Source organism: Rhinoderma darwinii, chromosome 7, assembly GCF_050947455.1.
Source record: "Rhinoderma darwinii isolate aRhiDar2 chromosome 7, aRhiDar2.hap1, whole genome shotgun sequence".
Classification (NCBI taxonomy): domain Eukaryota; kingdom Metazoa; phylum Chordata; class Amphibia; order Anura; family Rhinodermatidae; genus Rhinoderma; species Rhinoderma darwinii.
The window spans coordinates 26862354-26877561 of NC_134693.1; the positions used below are offsets into that span (position 1 = coordinate 26862354).

General features: G+C 43.7%; 2 protein-coding genes across 2 annotated transcripts; one reads left to right on the forward strand and one right to left on the reverse strand.

The window, feature by feature from the left end:
• Window positions 1–1175: 1175 nt before the first annotated feature.
• Window positions 1176–5663, reverse strand: PARS2 (prolyl-tRNA synthetase 2, mitochondrial). Its single transcript, XM_075832144.1, has 2 exons — window positions 5593–5663; window positions 1176–3769 (listed from the first exon to the last, which is right to left on the reverse strand). Exon 2 carries the CDS (start codon window positions 3759–3761, stop codon window positions 2373–2375), a length of 1389 nt encoding a protein of 462 aa, XP_075688259.1. The 5' UTR covers window positions 3762–3769; window positions 5593–5663; the 3' UTR covers window positions 1176–2372.
• A 198-nt stretch (window positions 5664–5861) lies between these two features.
• Window positions 5862–14179, forward strand: TTC4 (tetratricopeptide repeat domain 4). The gene is made up of 11 exons (XM_075832145.1): window positions 5862–5975; window positions 7417–7539; window positions 8761–8878; window positions 9528–9689; window positions 10084–10161; window positions 10501–10625; window positions 11379–11465; window positions 12060–12274; window positions 12659–12743; window positions 13620–13702; window positions 13894–14179. Exons 1-11 carry the CDS (start codon window positions 5877–5879, stop codon window positions 13994–13996), a joined length of 1278 nt encoding a protein of 425 aa, XP_075688260.1. The 5' UTR covers window positions 5862–5876; the 3' UTR covers window positions 13997–14179.
• The last annotated feature ends 1029 nt before the right edge of the window (window positions 14180–15208 follow it).

Sequence of the window (15208 nt, forward strand, 5' to 3'; positions counted from 1 at the left end):
TCTGGCAGCTAGTACGATAGTCCACCATACTCATCACCACAGCAGCACAGAGGACGGCCATCTTTCTCTTTTGTACAGGGGCGCATTACATGACAACATCTCAGAAGTGGCCAAGTGGCTGGCATCATCTCTCTTTGTATTTGTGCACATCTCATAAGGCCCTTTTACACTGGGCGATTATCGGGCAGACAAGCGTTCATAGAACGCTCATTGCCAATATTTGCCCTGTGTAAACAGGGCAGCGATCAGCAGATGAATGAGCGAACACTCGTTCATCTGCTGATCGTATCGTTTTATAAAAGTAAAATATATATCGTTGTCGGCAGCACATCTCCCTGGGATGTGCGGCCGACATGATAATAATGTATGGGGATGAGCGATCGCAGTAACGACCACTCGTCCCCATACATAGCTAGGATAGGAGCAAACGAGCGCCGATCAACGACCTGTCTCGTTGATAGGCGTGCGTTGCACCTACGTAAATTTCTCTGGATATCTCAGAGGGGGTGGGGGGACCCTCTAGGTGACTACATGGCAGAGAAATTAGCTCCATGAAAGATAATATGGCTAACAGGAGGCTGAAGGAACAAGTTTGGAGCACACATGGCCTAAAAGGGAAAGACCGTGCCCAGTTCCCGCACATAAACATTCATCAGGAGTGCAGTCACGTTTTTCAGTTCACCGAAGAATCACTGGTAATTTTATTAAAACCAAAGCAACATCAGACTTAAAGGCTATGTACAATTTTAAAGGCAACTTTTTTTTTTTATAAATCTATTTTTTATTTGATTTTGAACAACTTTTTAATTCGTTTTTATTTAAAAAAAATAAATATATACTTTTTGAGAAACCGCTTCTATGTATCCCGTATACATAGAGGCTGTTATCTTGCTGTCAAAACCGAATCCGTCAGGTGTCAACAGGACTGACTGCTTCTGCATGTTTCGGATACAGCTCTTATCGATTACACCTAAGTTTGTGAGCCTAGATGTGATCGATAACAGTTGGATCCGACCAAAGCCGTCAGTCCTGCTGACCTGACAGATTCGGCTTTGATAGCAAAATACAGCTTCTATGTATACAGGATACATAGAAGCTGTATCTAAAAATAAGTTACTTAAAATGAATTTAAAAGTTGTTCAAAATCAAATGTAACATTGATTTATTTTAAAAAAAACATTGCCCTTAAAAATGTAATATAGCCTTTAAGTTTCCCAATGCTTCCTATCCCCCTGTGGGTTTACTTATATTCACCAGGGCCAGGCTTAGTTTAGTTCACCACTTATGGAACTTGCCAGAACATGTAGGTGCTTGAGATACAGAAATGAGGTTGTGAGCCCCACTGAGGACCGATTCTAAGATCAGCACCACAAGATATCAATCCTACTTCCCTGCCATATGATCCACTCCCATTTTTGTCAAGAAATATACAGATACAACACAGTCTGAAAATACGGCTGCATGAGCACATTCATCATTGGTTTTCAAGCTGTAAAATCTGGAATGATAAAACTGCAGACACAGCGCTATCAAATATTTGAGCGTATGTTTATTGTCTAATAAAAATAAATATGGAGAATATGAAATACATTTTGTAGGGAAAATAAGACATAGTATCGCTCTAAGAGCATAAAGGGGGCCAGATTATGCAAAGAGTGCTTAAAAGGGTTGTCCTGTCTAGAAATCCCATTTTCAAATACCTTATAAAGGAATCCAGATATAAAGCGACCCTCTGGTCCCGCAACATTATAAATATGAAAGTGTATATGGAGTTATATTATCTGGTGCCCTCCAGTTGCGCCCATCTGCTGTGGATCTGCCATTTTGGGGTCCCCTCAGAGCTCTCCCCTCTTAGACTACGAGTCGGGGACACTCCCACTGTTCTCGGATTGACCCGAACTGCTCACGTGTGCAGTTCTGGTCAATCCGAGAACAGAACGAGTGTCTTAGACTCAGTCTGAGAAGCTCTAAGGATATTTTCGGACAGCACAGAGGGGACCCCAAAGCGGCGCATCCACGGTAGAGTGGTGCAACCGGAGGGCACCAGGTAATATTACTCCATATACTCCATCAAATTTATAATTTTGTCCTGGGACCGGAGGGTTGCTTTAACAGAGGGGAAACCCACATTCAGAATCCTCATCTATTAGAGCAGAGAGTGACAACAAAGAGCGTTTCCATTTCCCTGGAGGAGCCAACAAGTTCATACATTTCAATGGGAATTGTGCAATGCTTTACTTCCCCTGTGGGGGTGCTGTAGAGATATTGAACATGTGCTGCCGGGTTCCCCCACAGTTTACAACTGATAGATTCAGCGTGCAGTCAATTATACAGCTTATACAATTGTTTTACACATGTAATTACAAAATCTTCTAGATTACCCGAACGTCTTGTACAAATCTTAACACTCCTTCTTTCGAAAGAAATTGCACTTCACCAGTTCTGTGATTCCGCAATTCAAACAACGGGGGGCTCTCTAAAGCTTTTTTACCAATTACAATAACATAAGGATAACCCATCATGTGAGCTTCCTTAACCCTTTTTCCGATAGTTAAGTGATCTCTATCATCTAAAACGGCCTCATTACTCATATGAGGAATTGTGCATATAGCGTCATATAGTTCTTCTGAGAATGATGATGCAGCCATTTCCTTGCTCCCCTTTTTAGGGGGAATGAGACACATTTGGTATGGGGCGATCAGACTTGGCCAGTGAATATCCTCCTCAGTAGAGAGAACTTCTATAGATGCTGCCAACAGCCTCGAAACGCCAATGCCATAGCAACCCATTTCTGCCACGACAGGTTTGTTCTGGACATCATGACATACGGCATTAAAAACATGGGAGTACTTGGTCCCGAGGTAGAATGTGTGTCCTATCTCAATGCCCTTGCTTTCTGCCAATTCTCCTTTACAGCTAGGACAATTCTTCTCATCTGGGTGCAAAGTCTCCACATTGGCAGCAAAATCACAGCTGCCACACACCAACAGTTTGTCCTCACCAATACCGGCAGGGAGGTGAAACTCATGTGACATTTTCCCCCCTATATTACCTGTATCTGCTTGGACTTTCACGTGCTTCAGGCCAAGGGTGCGGAATATGTTAGAGTAGGCATCGCACACATTGTTATACGTTTGATAGGCAGCTTCCTCCGTTATATCAAAAGTGTACATGTCTTTCATGTAAAACTCCCTGCCACGCAGCAAACCAAAGCAGGGCCGCTTTTCATCTCTGAATTTCCGTGTGATCTGGTAGAGCAGAAGAGGAAGCTGCTTGTAGCTGATGCCACCTTCTGTGCCAACCAAATTAGTAACAGACTCTTCATGTGTAGGCCCCAAGCAGTATTCCTGATTGTGTCTGTCCATCAAACAGAGCAGTTCTTTTCCCACTAAATCCCAGCGTCCACTTTGCCTCCACAAAGCTGCTGAGCAAAGTGTGGCCATGTCAATTTTCTGCCCTCCAATCTCTTGCATATCCCGGTCAATTAGTCGAATGAGCTTCTCCATTGAGCGCACAGTATGGGGAAGATAGTGGAAACATCCAGGACTGGTGGGCCGGATTAATCCCGCTTTAAACATAAGTCTCTGACTCTTGCTGGAGGGCTCATTGGATTTGGCTTGAATTTCTGGAGTGTTTTCCTTCCATAGATTTCCTGGTTGGTAAATCCTGGACAGCAGGTGGCGTTTAAATCTGGAGGTATCATTGTAATGAGCTCTGCTGGCCACTAGATGGGGTACTGATGATCTCAGCAGCCGCCTCATCACAAACGCTGTTAAATACAAAATCACGAGGTCATTACCCCATTATAACAATCATGTATTACAGGGGTCAGCAACCTTCGGCACTTCAGATGTTACGAAACTACAACTCCCAGCATAGGAGCCAAAAGCTTCATTATTTCAGCAAACGGCTGTCAGGGCATGCTGAGAATTGTAGTTTCACAACAGCTGGAGAGCCGAAGGTTGCTGACCCCTGTATGAAATTTTAAAAAATCAGCGCCTCTCTTGTCTACAGGCTGTGTCTCGAATTGCAACTCAGCCCTGAATAGTTGTTGAAGAGTCAGATTCACCTCAGAACCCCACAAACACTTGCCCAATTTAGCCTTAAAGCATACCTCCCAACCATCCCAGATTCAGCGGGACAGTCACAGATTCCTCAGGACACAGATACAGTTGAACCCGATTCCGAAGCAGGGAACCCTTAGCTCCCTGCTTTAAAATTAGTTCAGAGCGGAGGAGCAGAGGGAGCTTCTCCGCTCGCAGAGGAATCCTCAGGCACAGTGCTACCATATATGGACATTAACGTCAGGGGCGCCTCCTGGAGTGGAATCCCCAGCAGAGTCGGCAACGGGGATTCCGCTAATAGCCACTGACGTCAGTGTCCATATATGGACAGTAACATCAGGGCTTCCCTCTAGGAGCGGAATCCCCAACCTATGCTCTGGCTGGGGATTCTGCTCCTAGAGGGAGTCCCAATGGCGCGATCTACAGGGGGATTGGGGCTATCTTCAAGGGGGTGTGGCACTATCTTCTTGGACACTGTGGCACTATATAGGGGCGCTATCTACAGGGGACACCTGTGCTATCTACATGGGCACTGTGTCACTATCTACACGGTCACTGCTACTCGGGAAACTAAGGGGCATTATACTGTATAAGAGCAGCTAGGGGGCATACTGTATGGGGGCAGCTATGGGGGCATTATGCTGCACTGCATGCGGCAGCTACAGGGAATTATGCTGTATGGGCGAATTTGTTTGGGCATCATACTGCATGGGAGAATCTGTGTTGGCTTTATACTGTATGGGGGCATCTATGGGGCATTATACTGTATGGTGGCGGCTATGGGGGCATTATACTGTATGGTGGCGGCTATGGGGGCATTATACTGCATGGTGGCGGATATGGGGGCATTATACTGCATGGTGGCGGCTATGGGGGCATTATACTGCATGGTGGCGGCTACGGGGGCATTATACTGTATGGTGGTGGTATTATACTGCATGGGGGCAGCTATAGGAGCATGATACTATGTGGGGGCTGCTATTTGGTACTATACTGTGTGGGAGGCACTACGGGAGCATGATACTGAGTGGGCTGAATCGGGTGTGTATCGGCGGGGATTGGGTGGGATTAGAGGCGTGGCTTCAAATAAAAATATTTGCCGCTGCGCACGCCACATCGTTTGTCCCTTTTTGGGATACTTGAAAGCTGGGAGGTATGCTTAAATGGAAAACGTGTATAGGAAGGCTTTAGATTTGGTGGTCCTATAAAGGCAACCGGTCAACATGGAAGGCCGCCTTTAGATTAGAGCTTTTGCGTTAAACCAAATTCCTGATAATACATAACCCTTAACATTTCTCATGATCGGGGGTGGTCCCAGGGGTGGGGCCCCCAGAAAACATAAAATGATCACCTATCCTGTGTATTGGTGATCATTTATGATTTTGGGAATACCCCTTTAAAATAGTCCATTGAAAGGAATGACCCATTGTACATAGTGGTCAGCTGCGACCTGTCAGTCACGTGATCAGTAGCCATAAGTGGCCGCATAACTCTATGTCCCCACATTCCCTGCACCAGTCACACTTACCGTACACTATACTTTTCAACGGTATAAATCCAAGGGTAAACGAACCCGGAAGACACACACCGGAAACATGTGGGGGAATGGAAAGCACGGTGCACACCAAGAAACACGTGAGAACCATAGAGTAAACCGGAAGTGTGTGCAAGACGGGAGGGCCACTCAGAGCATGCTGGAGGACTAGACACAAGTGGAGGCAGCTTACGTACAAGGTAGGCTTCCTGGGAAAGTTATCACACTGAGAAGCGGCTCGTAGTTATAACGCGTTCAGGAAAATCAGTGCCCGTCACATGGAGGGGAACTACACGTACCAGCATGTCACCCCTCCGGTTTGCAGCCTGTCTGTGACTTGTAGTGCTACAGTTGGGGGAGAACAGAGTTTACTGACAGTACAATTTCCATTTCTTCCAAGTGTATTTGTTATGGACCCAGCTCCTTCTTTCCTCTTATGTCTGCATTATACATTTATTGTATCTGCTAGTTAAAGGGGTGCCCCATGACAACTTTTTCCTGCTCCCCATCCTATAACCGGTCAATAAATCGTCACTGTTAATGCACAGGGTGAAATCCGTAACAAAACCACCACGCAACATATCCTTAATGGGGTTTTCCCATAATCGATGTTTATCACCTATCCACAGGATAGGGGATAAATACTGAATCGGTGGGGGTTCAACCGCTGGAACCCGCACGAGAATGGGCTTGCCTCGCCATTCCTAAGAGCTCCATAGGAATGATGCTTTAGTTTGCATTCTCGGCCGCAACATTTCTATGGGGCTCCTAGGTACGGCAAGGTAAGCCCGTTCTCGAGATGGGTGAGGGTTCCTATATGAAGTCATAGCATGATGGGATACGCCATCGCTTCCTCATTGGTGGGTGTCCAACTGCTAGGAACCCTAACAATCCTTAAAGGGGTTGTCTGAGATGCATGAAATTTATAAATGTAAATACATTTGTAATATACTTACATTTTCCAAAGTGGCCCCGTTTCCAGATCCTGCCGTGGGGAACTTGACTGGTGACGTCACTCTCTGCACTGGCTCTGCCGCTTTGTTGATCTTGAATTCTTTTCCATGTATACGACATGTCACTTGTCACGTGGTGTATATCGGCTTGTTCTGCTTCACAGCCCGTAACGCGCATGTGCTGTCACTGCTGTTCTCGCGGTCCCTGCTGTTCTCGAGATAACAGCAGGGGCCGCGCATGCGCGTTACAACAGAACAAGCCGATATACACCACGTCACAAGTGACGTGTCGTATACCCGGCAAAGAATTCAAGATCAACAAAGCGGCAACACTCGTTCATCGGCTGATCGTGTCGCTTATGCAGCAGAAAATATTATCGTTGTCGGCAGAACATCTCCCTGTGTAAACAAGATGGTAATGCATGGGGACGAATGATCCTAGTAACCGTCACTCGTTCCCATACATAGCTCCTTGTGAAGGAAGCAAACGAGTACCGATCAATGAGCTGTCTCGTTGATCGGCGCTCGTTTACACGGCCCATCTGCATCGGCTGAGTGTACTGTAAGGGTTCCATACTGAGTAGTGTTAGGTTCAGATTACTGGTTATGAGTAGAAAAGTCGATTGTTAGTTTTTGTATACCTGATAATATGATAAGGATCCACAGTTATGACTATTTATCTGTTTCATTTATAGAAACAAATCAATACAAATTGAACTTGGGGGAAAAAAAACACAGCGAGTGTAATAAATTCCTCCAGATCTTCTTTATTCGGGCAATGTGTCCGTGAATATTTATTCCTTTTGTGTTTTATAAGCAACCGAAATAAATAAAAAGATAAAAGATTGAGGTTGTTGTGTTTTAGAGCAGATCCTACGCTGTCATGGATCCGAAGCAGCCAGAGGAAGATGAGGTCATGGACCAGTTTATGGAAAAATTCCAAACACAGAAGTACGAAGGAGCATTAAAGGAGGAGAATTGGGAGGAGGTAAGAATCTGCCTGGTAGGAAATTGTATCATATACCACGAAAGAAACCAGTGTCTCAAATACAAACAAACTGCATGTGCGATCCCGGCCGTAATAAAATGACTGCAACATCCATGGGCTCTCACAAAGTACACACCTACATTTCCACTGAAGCCTCTGCGCATGCATAGATGCCCGTACAGAGTGACAGACCATGGACAGTACAGTCATTTGTTTCCACTGTGAAGGTGGCCATACACTTTAGTATCTGTCTACCGAATGCTCGTTCCGCCAATAGCTAATTCTCCCGACCTCACCATACACGTGCATGCTGTGTTTAGCCGAGCGTGGGGAGACGGTAAAAAGCCGCTGCCAGACACCTATGGTGTCTGCTCATTTTTCTTGAATACAAAGAATCGGGGATGTTGAAATTCAACATGCTCATAGCCTTTTTTTCTCCGAAGTCAGTCTGTTGTGTATGGCCGCCTTTTACTCACCGTGATAACTGAGGGACTACAGTCGAGGTCTCTTCAGTCAAGTGACTGATAATGTGAACTAATAGCATGCACACGTCATAAGGGGAGTGGTCCTAGTCAAGTGAGGCCTCGTTCAAATCTGCGTTGGAGGCTCCATCAGGGACCTCTGTCGCAGATCTGTCTGACCTTACCAGAAACCATAGCGGAAAGTGTTCTGTCTGCTGCCGGTGGTGTCTGATGGAGCAGAACTACGGAAAGCTGAACACAGGTGTCAACCCAGCCTTAGGTTATGTTCACACGGACTGTTTTAAGACGTTTTTTGGGCCGTAAACGACCCGAAAAACGGCTGGAAAATCGGAAGCAGAACGCCTACAAACATCTGCCCATTGATTTCAATGGAAAAAGCGGCGTTCTGGTCCAATGGGGCGTTTTTTTACACGGCCGTTTTTCAAAACGGCCACGTAAAAAACCGCCCCGTCGGAACAGAACGCCGTTTTCCCCATTGAAATCAATGGACAGCTGTTTGGAGGTGTTCTGCTTCTGACTTTTCGGCCGGTTATGGCCCGAAAAACGGCCGACTATAAGCCGTGTGAACATAACCTCATACTTTTCCCTACAGAAGGGCCGTGTGTAACTTGGTAACAATATCTGTCTTCCATAAGTGATCCAGCTATAGTACATTCTTGCAATAAAGTACATGTTATATGACCCTGTGTGTGTGTGTGTTTTCCTTTGCTGTAACATACTTTTTCGTATTACACCTTAGGAGTTTGACAAGATTCCCATGTTTATGAAGAAAGCTCCAAAGGAAATTGACCCGGAGAAAACCCCAGAACTGGCCTGCCTACAGTCTATGCTCTTTGACAGTGATTGCTCCCCTGAAGGTATAATAATCACTGATCATTAGCCGAATAAAAAATGCATACAACTTTCTATTACACTTTGTGCTTTAATTCCCCACCATTTCCAAGATCACTGTTTGCTGTCAGTGAATTAGAACATTCTTATTTACATCCAGAGGCTGTGGATTCTGCTCCTGTCCAGCCATCTTTGAGTATATATTTTTGCAGCGTCCTCCAAATGCTGACAGGCCTTTTTTTATTAGTTCTCATTCACTGCTAAATAAGTTTACAAGTTTCAACCCATAGACTCGTTTAGAAGACAGACGATGAAACAGTAAAATATAAGAGATATTAATCAACTTTTAAGGGAATGTATTATAAGTTAATGGGGTTGTATGAGATCAGAAATACATAACTGCTTTCTTCCAGAAACAGCGCCACTTTTGTACATGGGCTGTGTCTAGTATTGCAGCTCATCCCCATTCCCGTAAATAACGCTAAGTTGGAATACCAAACAGCCTGTGGACTAGAGTGGCGCTGTTTATGGAAGAAAGCTCCAATGATTATCAAGTCTCCTACAACCGCTTTAACATTGATTATAACTCATGAGACGAGGAGAGATGCTCTTCAATCCAAGTCTGCCTGTCACGTAACACAATGTAATTGCTCAATGCTTATGGTCTGTTAACAGAACATGCCAAATCCTACAAAGAAGAGGGAAATGACTACTTTAAAGAAAAGGATTACAAGAAAGCCATTACTGCTTATACAGAGGGCATCAAGAAGAATTGCAAGGATGCAGAGCTGAACGCAGTGCTGTACACGAACAGGGCAGCGGCTCAGTTTTATTTAGGTGGGTGCACGTTACTGCGTATTAATGGAAGTTTGTTAACGTTTTTCTCGTTCTCCCAAATGTATATTTTAATTCAAATGAAAACAAGATATTCTCATAATAAGTAACATGGCTGCTTTCTCCCCAAAACCGCACCACGCCTGTTCATGGTTTGTCTGGTATTGCAGCTCATCTCTGTTGAATTTGAGCCGCAATAACACCCACAATGAGTGGACAGGTGTGATGCTGTTTCTGGATGAAAGCCGCCGTCTTTTTCTAATACTGGACAACCCCCTCAATGGTAAATCCAATGGGTTTTGCCATAAAAGTCTTTGGCTTTGACTACTATCTTGTGGATTTAGGTTATAACACCGTTTGTGATTTGAAACCCCTAAATAATTTATTCTGCTCCTAGGCAACTATCGTTCCTCTCTTAATGATACAATTGCTGCAAGAAAGCAGAAGCCAGACCACTTAAAGGCAGTGATTCGAGGTAACGTGCATTATGTATTCTGGAAATTAGCGTTTTTGGATGCAGATCATACTAACCATCATCTTAATCATCATTGTCATTTACTTTTCTTTTGGAGAATGTTTGTTTCTTTAGTTTGTGGCAATTTATTAGGTAGGTGATTGAGATTTATCAGTTGAAATTTACTCGAGTCTTAAGGTTGCCATAGGTGCTCAGTTAACAAGTCAAGTACAATCGATAACCAGAGCTTGTACTTATTTGTGCTTCTCTGATCAGACCATTGGGGGAGAGCTCCTGCTGCAGCCAGTTGCCTCACAGCCAGAGACGGGTCTGATGGAAACTCCCTTTTTCCTGTTTTAGGTGCTCAGTGCTATATGGAAATAAAGAACTACTTGGATGCATTGAAGTGGTGCGATGAAGGTTTACAGATCAGTCCGACTGAAAAGAAACTTTTGGAAATGAGGGCGAAAGCAGATAAACTTCATGTAAGGAAAACCCTGGCTGGTCTTACTGCTGGGCTGTTATGTACATGGTTATCAAATATCTATACAAATAAGAATGTGTCCCAATATATAGAATTTAATTCTTTCAAGTGAATGTGAAGCTTCTTCTTGTATCATTTCGGAGTTTGATCACTTCTCTTCTGTTCACAAAGGTCCTCAGACTTTTTTTTAGAGCCACATTCATACAATAGATGGTGGGTGAGCCTCACTAGGTATTAAAAGGGAAAAAGCCTATTCGTGATATGTGCCATCGATATTGCTTTTGCCAGTTAATTACCATTAATATGGATTTTAGACCCTGGTGCCAAGTTGTAGTATTGCTATGACCTCCCTGGTGCCGCTAGTACACAATACTCAGCCACTACCAACATCTGAGGAGCCACATGCAGGATGCCTGTGAGACACTGGTTGTGAAACACAACTTTAGGGAATATATTGGCATTAGAAGTGAGCAAGCAGATCTACCAGGGAGTGGATCACCACAGATAAATCTATTTGCCATCTCCACAATACTTTCAGATCTGTACTGCAATGTATACTAATGGTGGGCAGATCACAAATCTTATGGAAAATCCCGGGGGGGTTTATTCGCTCATTTCCAAATGGTATTTTGAAACTTGCCGTATACTTTTATTCTTAAAGGGGTATTACAGGCTTTAGCATTTTTCACCTATCCACTGGAAACAGCTGAGTATTGTATGGATGATCTAGAATAAAATGCTTTTTCTTGTACAGAGAGCTGCAGAGCGAGATGCCAGGAAGTTGAGACAGGTGGAAAAAAAGAAGCAGGTAGAAAAGGGCTCTCTTCTCCGTGCAATTAAGGCAAGTATATCAGACCAGATGTACGGCAGATGATGGGTTGATGTCTTAAAGTGAGGCCTTATTCACACGAGCGTGTCCGTTTTGCGTGCGTAAAAAAAAAAATGCAGCGTTTTTCCTGCAATGTAGTTCCATGTGGCATCCGTCTATGGCGCGCGTCCGTGTTTTTTACGCGCGTATGTCAGCCATATGTCACGCAATTTTTTTCGTCAGCAAAAAAAACTGCAGAAGGTGTTTTATTTTCTCCTCATCATTTCTTTAGCAACTGGTGCGTGAAAAACACGGACAGCACACGGATGACGTCCGTGTGCTGTCTGTGATATTCACACACCCATTGACTTTAATGAGTGCGTGATACACAAGTATAGGACATGCAGTGAGTTTCTTGCTGCGTGAAAAACACTCAATGGCCCCATTGAACTGCATAGGTCCGTGTGACGTGAAATACGCTCGTCCTCTAGTAATTGAGTTGTTCCCAGAGGCTGAAACATGCAGACATTAGAGGGGGGGGGGGTGAGCTACTTGATCACTTTACTCTTCTCTTATCCTTAACTTAGTGTTCCATGTACTGATCACATTATTGAACCTTTATTACAGGATCGAGGTATAACATTACTTGAACAAAGTAACAAGGAAGAAGATGACGAAGAGGAGACATCGGGAATGTTGCAGAATGGGATCTCCAGCTCTGAAAATGTAACTGGAGCACAAGTCTCTCTAGATGAGAATGGCCGACTTCGTTGGCCTGTGCTGTTCTTCTACCCAGAACACAGCCAGACAGACTTCATCTCTGCGTTTCATGAAGACTCCAGGTAGATGCCTTTTTAGTATTACAGGTCGGGTTGACTAATAAAAAAAAATAATAAAGAGGTCAAAATACATCAATGTGTCAGGGATCTGCAGGACAAGCTTTTGGATATTGAAATGAATTGCTGGTTATTTTAAGAACATTCCTGAGATTAAAGGGAAGTTCTAAAATTATATGAATGAATTGGGGGAATTTAAAGAGACTCCTCAGATTGAACTGGCATATATTACGGATATAACACCATTAAATGTGACAACATATCGGACTTGCAGCAAGTGGCTCACACAATCAATACCAGGTTTTTGAAATTGGGGGTTCTGATGTGAAATAGACTGCCTGCTCATCATATTCCTGCGTTTTATTATATCTTTTTTATTTTTTATTTTAGGTTTATAGATCATCTGAATGAAATGTTCTCACAGGATTTGCCCCCATGGGATACAGACAGAAAATACTTGTCTCACAATCTAGAGGTCAGTATTGTCAAGATAGTCAATCCACCAGTTACTTCTGTAGTTGACTAGTGGTGATTACTTCACTCTCATATAAAGGTTTAATAATAATATATAGTGAGGTTTAGAATCTACAGGGATGTGAAAACCCGATATCAAAGTCTAAAAAAGGTTTGGTTGCAATTATTACTGATAAAGGGGTTGAATAGTTAAGGTTTCCCCATTCAGGAAGCTCATCTATGAGTATCTCTTGCTTAGGGGACTCAACATATTCATTCCACAGACTCCATAGTTTTCTTTTGGAACTGTGTAATGCTTCACTTTCCCTGTGGTGGCGCTGCAGGGGAATTAAGCACTTGTTGCAAGGTTCTATCGCAGTTTACAGCTGATCGCTGGAGGCTTTAGCAGTGGGGAACACTCCGTGATCAGCTTATCATCAGGGGACACTTCTACCAAAAAGGAATTGTCCAAAGTGGAAATTATTAAACTAATAGATGTGTGGGGGGAATGCTCTGGATCTCCCTCCATTAGCTAAAGCTGAGGGACATGCATATCCAGCACAACTTGCAACACTGGGGACTACATGTACATCCATTAGTGTTGTTGTTCTCTTCGATATGTTTGCTTCTGGAAATAGGGATCCACGATCGTCCTCATTTAATAAAATACATGGTTAAGCTTTTTATTTTTGGTCTAATGCAGTGGTCTCCATCCTCTGGCTCTCCAGCTGTTGCAAAACCACAACTCCCAGCTAGCCCTGATTGCCGAATGCTGTCAGGGCATGCTGGGAGTTGTAGTTTGGAGACCACTGGTCTAATGTATATTGCCCCATTGACAGAAAAGATTTGCTTCCTGCAGTCTATTTATCTGTGCTTAATCTCTTGCCTGGTTTTGCAGATGTTCTTTGAGGATGAAAAATCTCAGTCGTTTTACCAGGTGAATCCAGGCAGCACATTACTCCAGGTCATGAAGCACAGCAGGTGAGAGAAAAAAACATATTTTATTTGGGATGGGATGATGTGCGTTATTGTTTAACAATGGAAAGTTGTTCACAAGCTATAATACACTTCTATATCTGTAAGTAAGTATGCTATTCCTGCAGATCTGATTTGAACTGACTTAAGTTAACCATTGATATACTGTAACAATTTACCTTTTTGTCTTTACTTAGGTTTTGTGTGAAATCCGGGACGCCATCCTTACTCATTTTTGTGAAGCAATCCCCTTTCTGCAAAAAGTTTTTTTCTGACAAAAAAGTTCACAGGATGCGTTGATATGTTAATGACATAAGAACTTTGCACTTTGTCACGGCAAGCGAACAGTTAAATATGCTGCAGTCTCTTTGTATATTGTCATAGGAGGCCTCGGCAGGATATTTCCTCCTATCTCTGCATTGTTACAATTCGTGGAAGAATCACCAAACCTGAAGCATGCATTAAAATCACCACAAAACCGCAGTAGTAGATAGTGCTGATTGCCGTGGGTCCGGCTTCTGTAAACCCCAGTGTTGACAGGTGTGGCCAGCCATACATTTGTAGTATTACATGACGGCCATTCAAATGGGCCGGGTCAGCCAGAGTGAGACCCCTCTGCTTTGGCTTATAGAGTAAGGGTAGGGATGGTTTTTGTGCCAATAATGTGTGACTCGGCGCATTGTCATGATGGAGGATCCACGTTTTGGCAATGTCAGTGGGCATTCGCAAACTCCAAAAAAGTCTGTCCCGATATAGAGTAGCATTGGTAATGGTCACATTTTCATCGGTTCTTGACGTTGAAGGTCGCCGTGAGCGCTGTTCATCCTCAACGGCTTCCTTTCCATCCTTGCAGGCCTTGTGCCGTCTGAAAACTTGGTCTGATGACAGCAGCTTCCCCATATGCGGTCTTCAGCATCTCTAAAGTGTCGGTTTTTCAAGTTTCACGCAGAATTTTATTGCGTAACGCTGCTCGATGCGCCTCTGCGTTTTCGTCCGTCACGAGAGTCTAAAACAAGGGTGCGCATTTGTAACGTACCGACGCTTCGAAAAGGCTCATGCTTCACTGGGAATGTTCTGCCCGTATAATTGAGATACAACCTCCATCTCCACTTTCCTCACGCAGCCCTCGTGGGGAGCGTAAAAAATAAATAAAAATAACGCATTACTTCTGGGACGCACCTCGTATGAGCAGAAAATCAACAAAAACAGATTGTGGGTTTCTTTTACATAATGAGGATTATTTGTCCGTGCCAGCTGAACAATGCAGCACATATATAGTTTGTGAGGTTGAATAAGAGTAAGTCATAGCCCTGTCCCTATTTACTAATATCATTGATTAGTAATATGATCTCATTTACACCCCATACAATTCTCTGGTTGGCTTTGAATGCCTTTGACAAAAGAGATTTTGCCAGACCATTATTATACAGCAGCAAAGGAAAGGTATTCTACTCCTCAACCTACACGAAACATATACCTGCAGACTTTTACAGCTGGTGAGCGTTTGTTTTG

What these genes read in the sequence shown, in the direction of transcription:
- PARS2 (XM_075832144.1), bottom strand. Translation starts at nt 3,761, where the DNA reads ATGAGGCGGCTGCTGAGATCATCAGTACCCCATCTAGTGGCCAGCAGA.
- TTC4 (XM_075832145.1), top strand. Translation starts at nt 5,877, where the DNA reads ATGGAGGGGAACTACACGTACCAGCATGTCACCCCTCCGGTTTGCAGC. An exon ending in AGCGGCTCAGTTTTATTTAG is followed by an intron (nt 9,690 to 10,083) that starts GTGGGTGCACGT and finishes TTCTGCTCCTAG; the next exon opens with GCAACTATCGTTCCTCTCTT. An exon ending in CGAAAGCAGATAAACTTCAT is followed by an intron (nt 10,626 to 11,378) that starts GTAAGGAAAACC and finishes TTTCTTGTACAG; the next exon opens with AGAGCTGCAGAGCGAGATGC.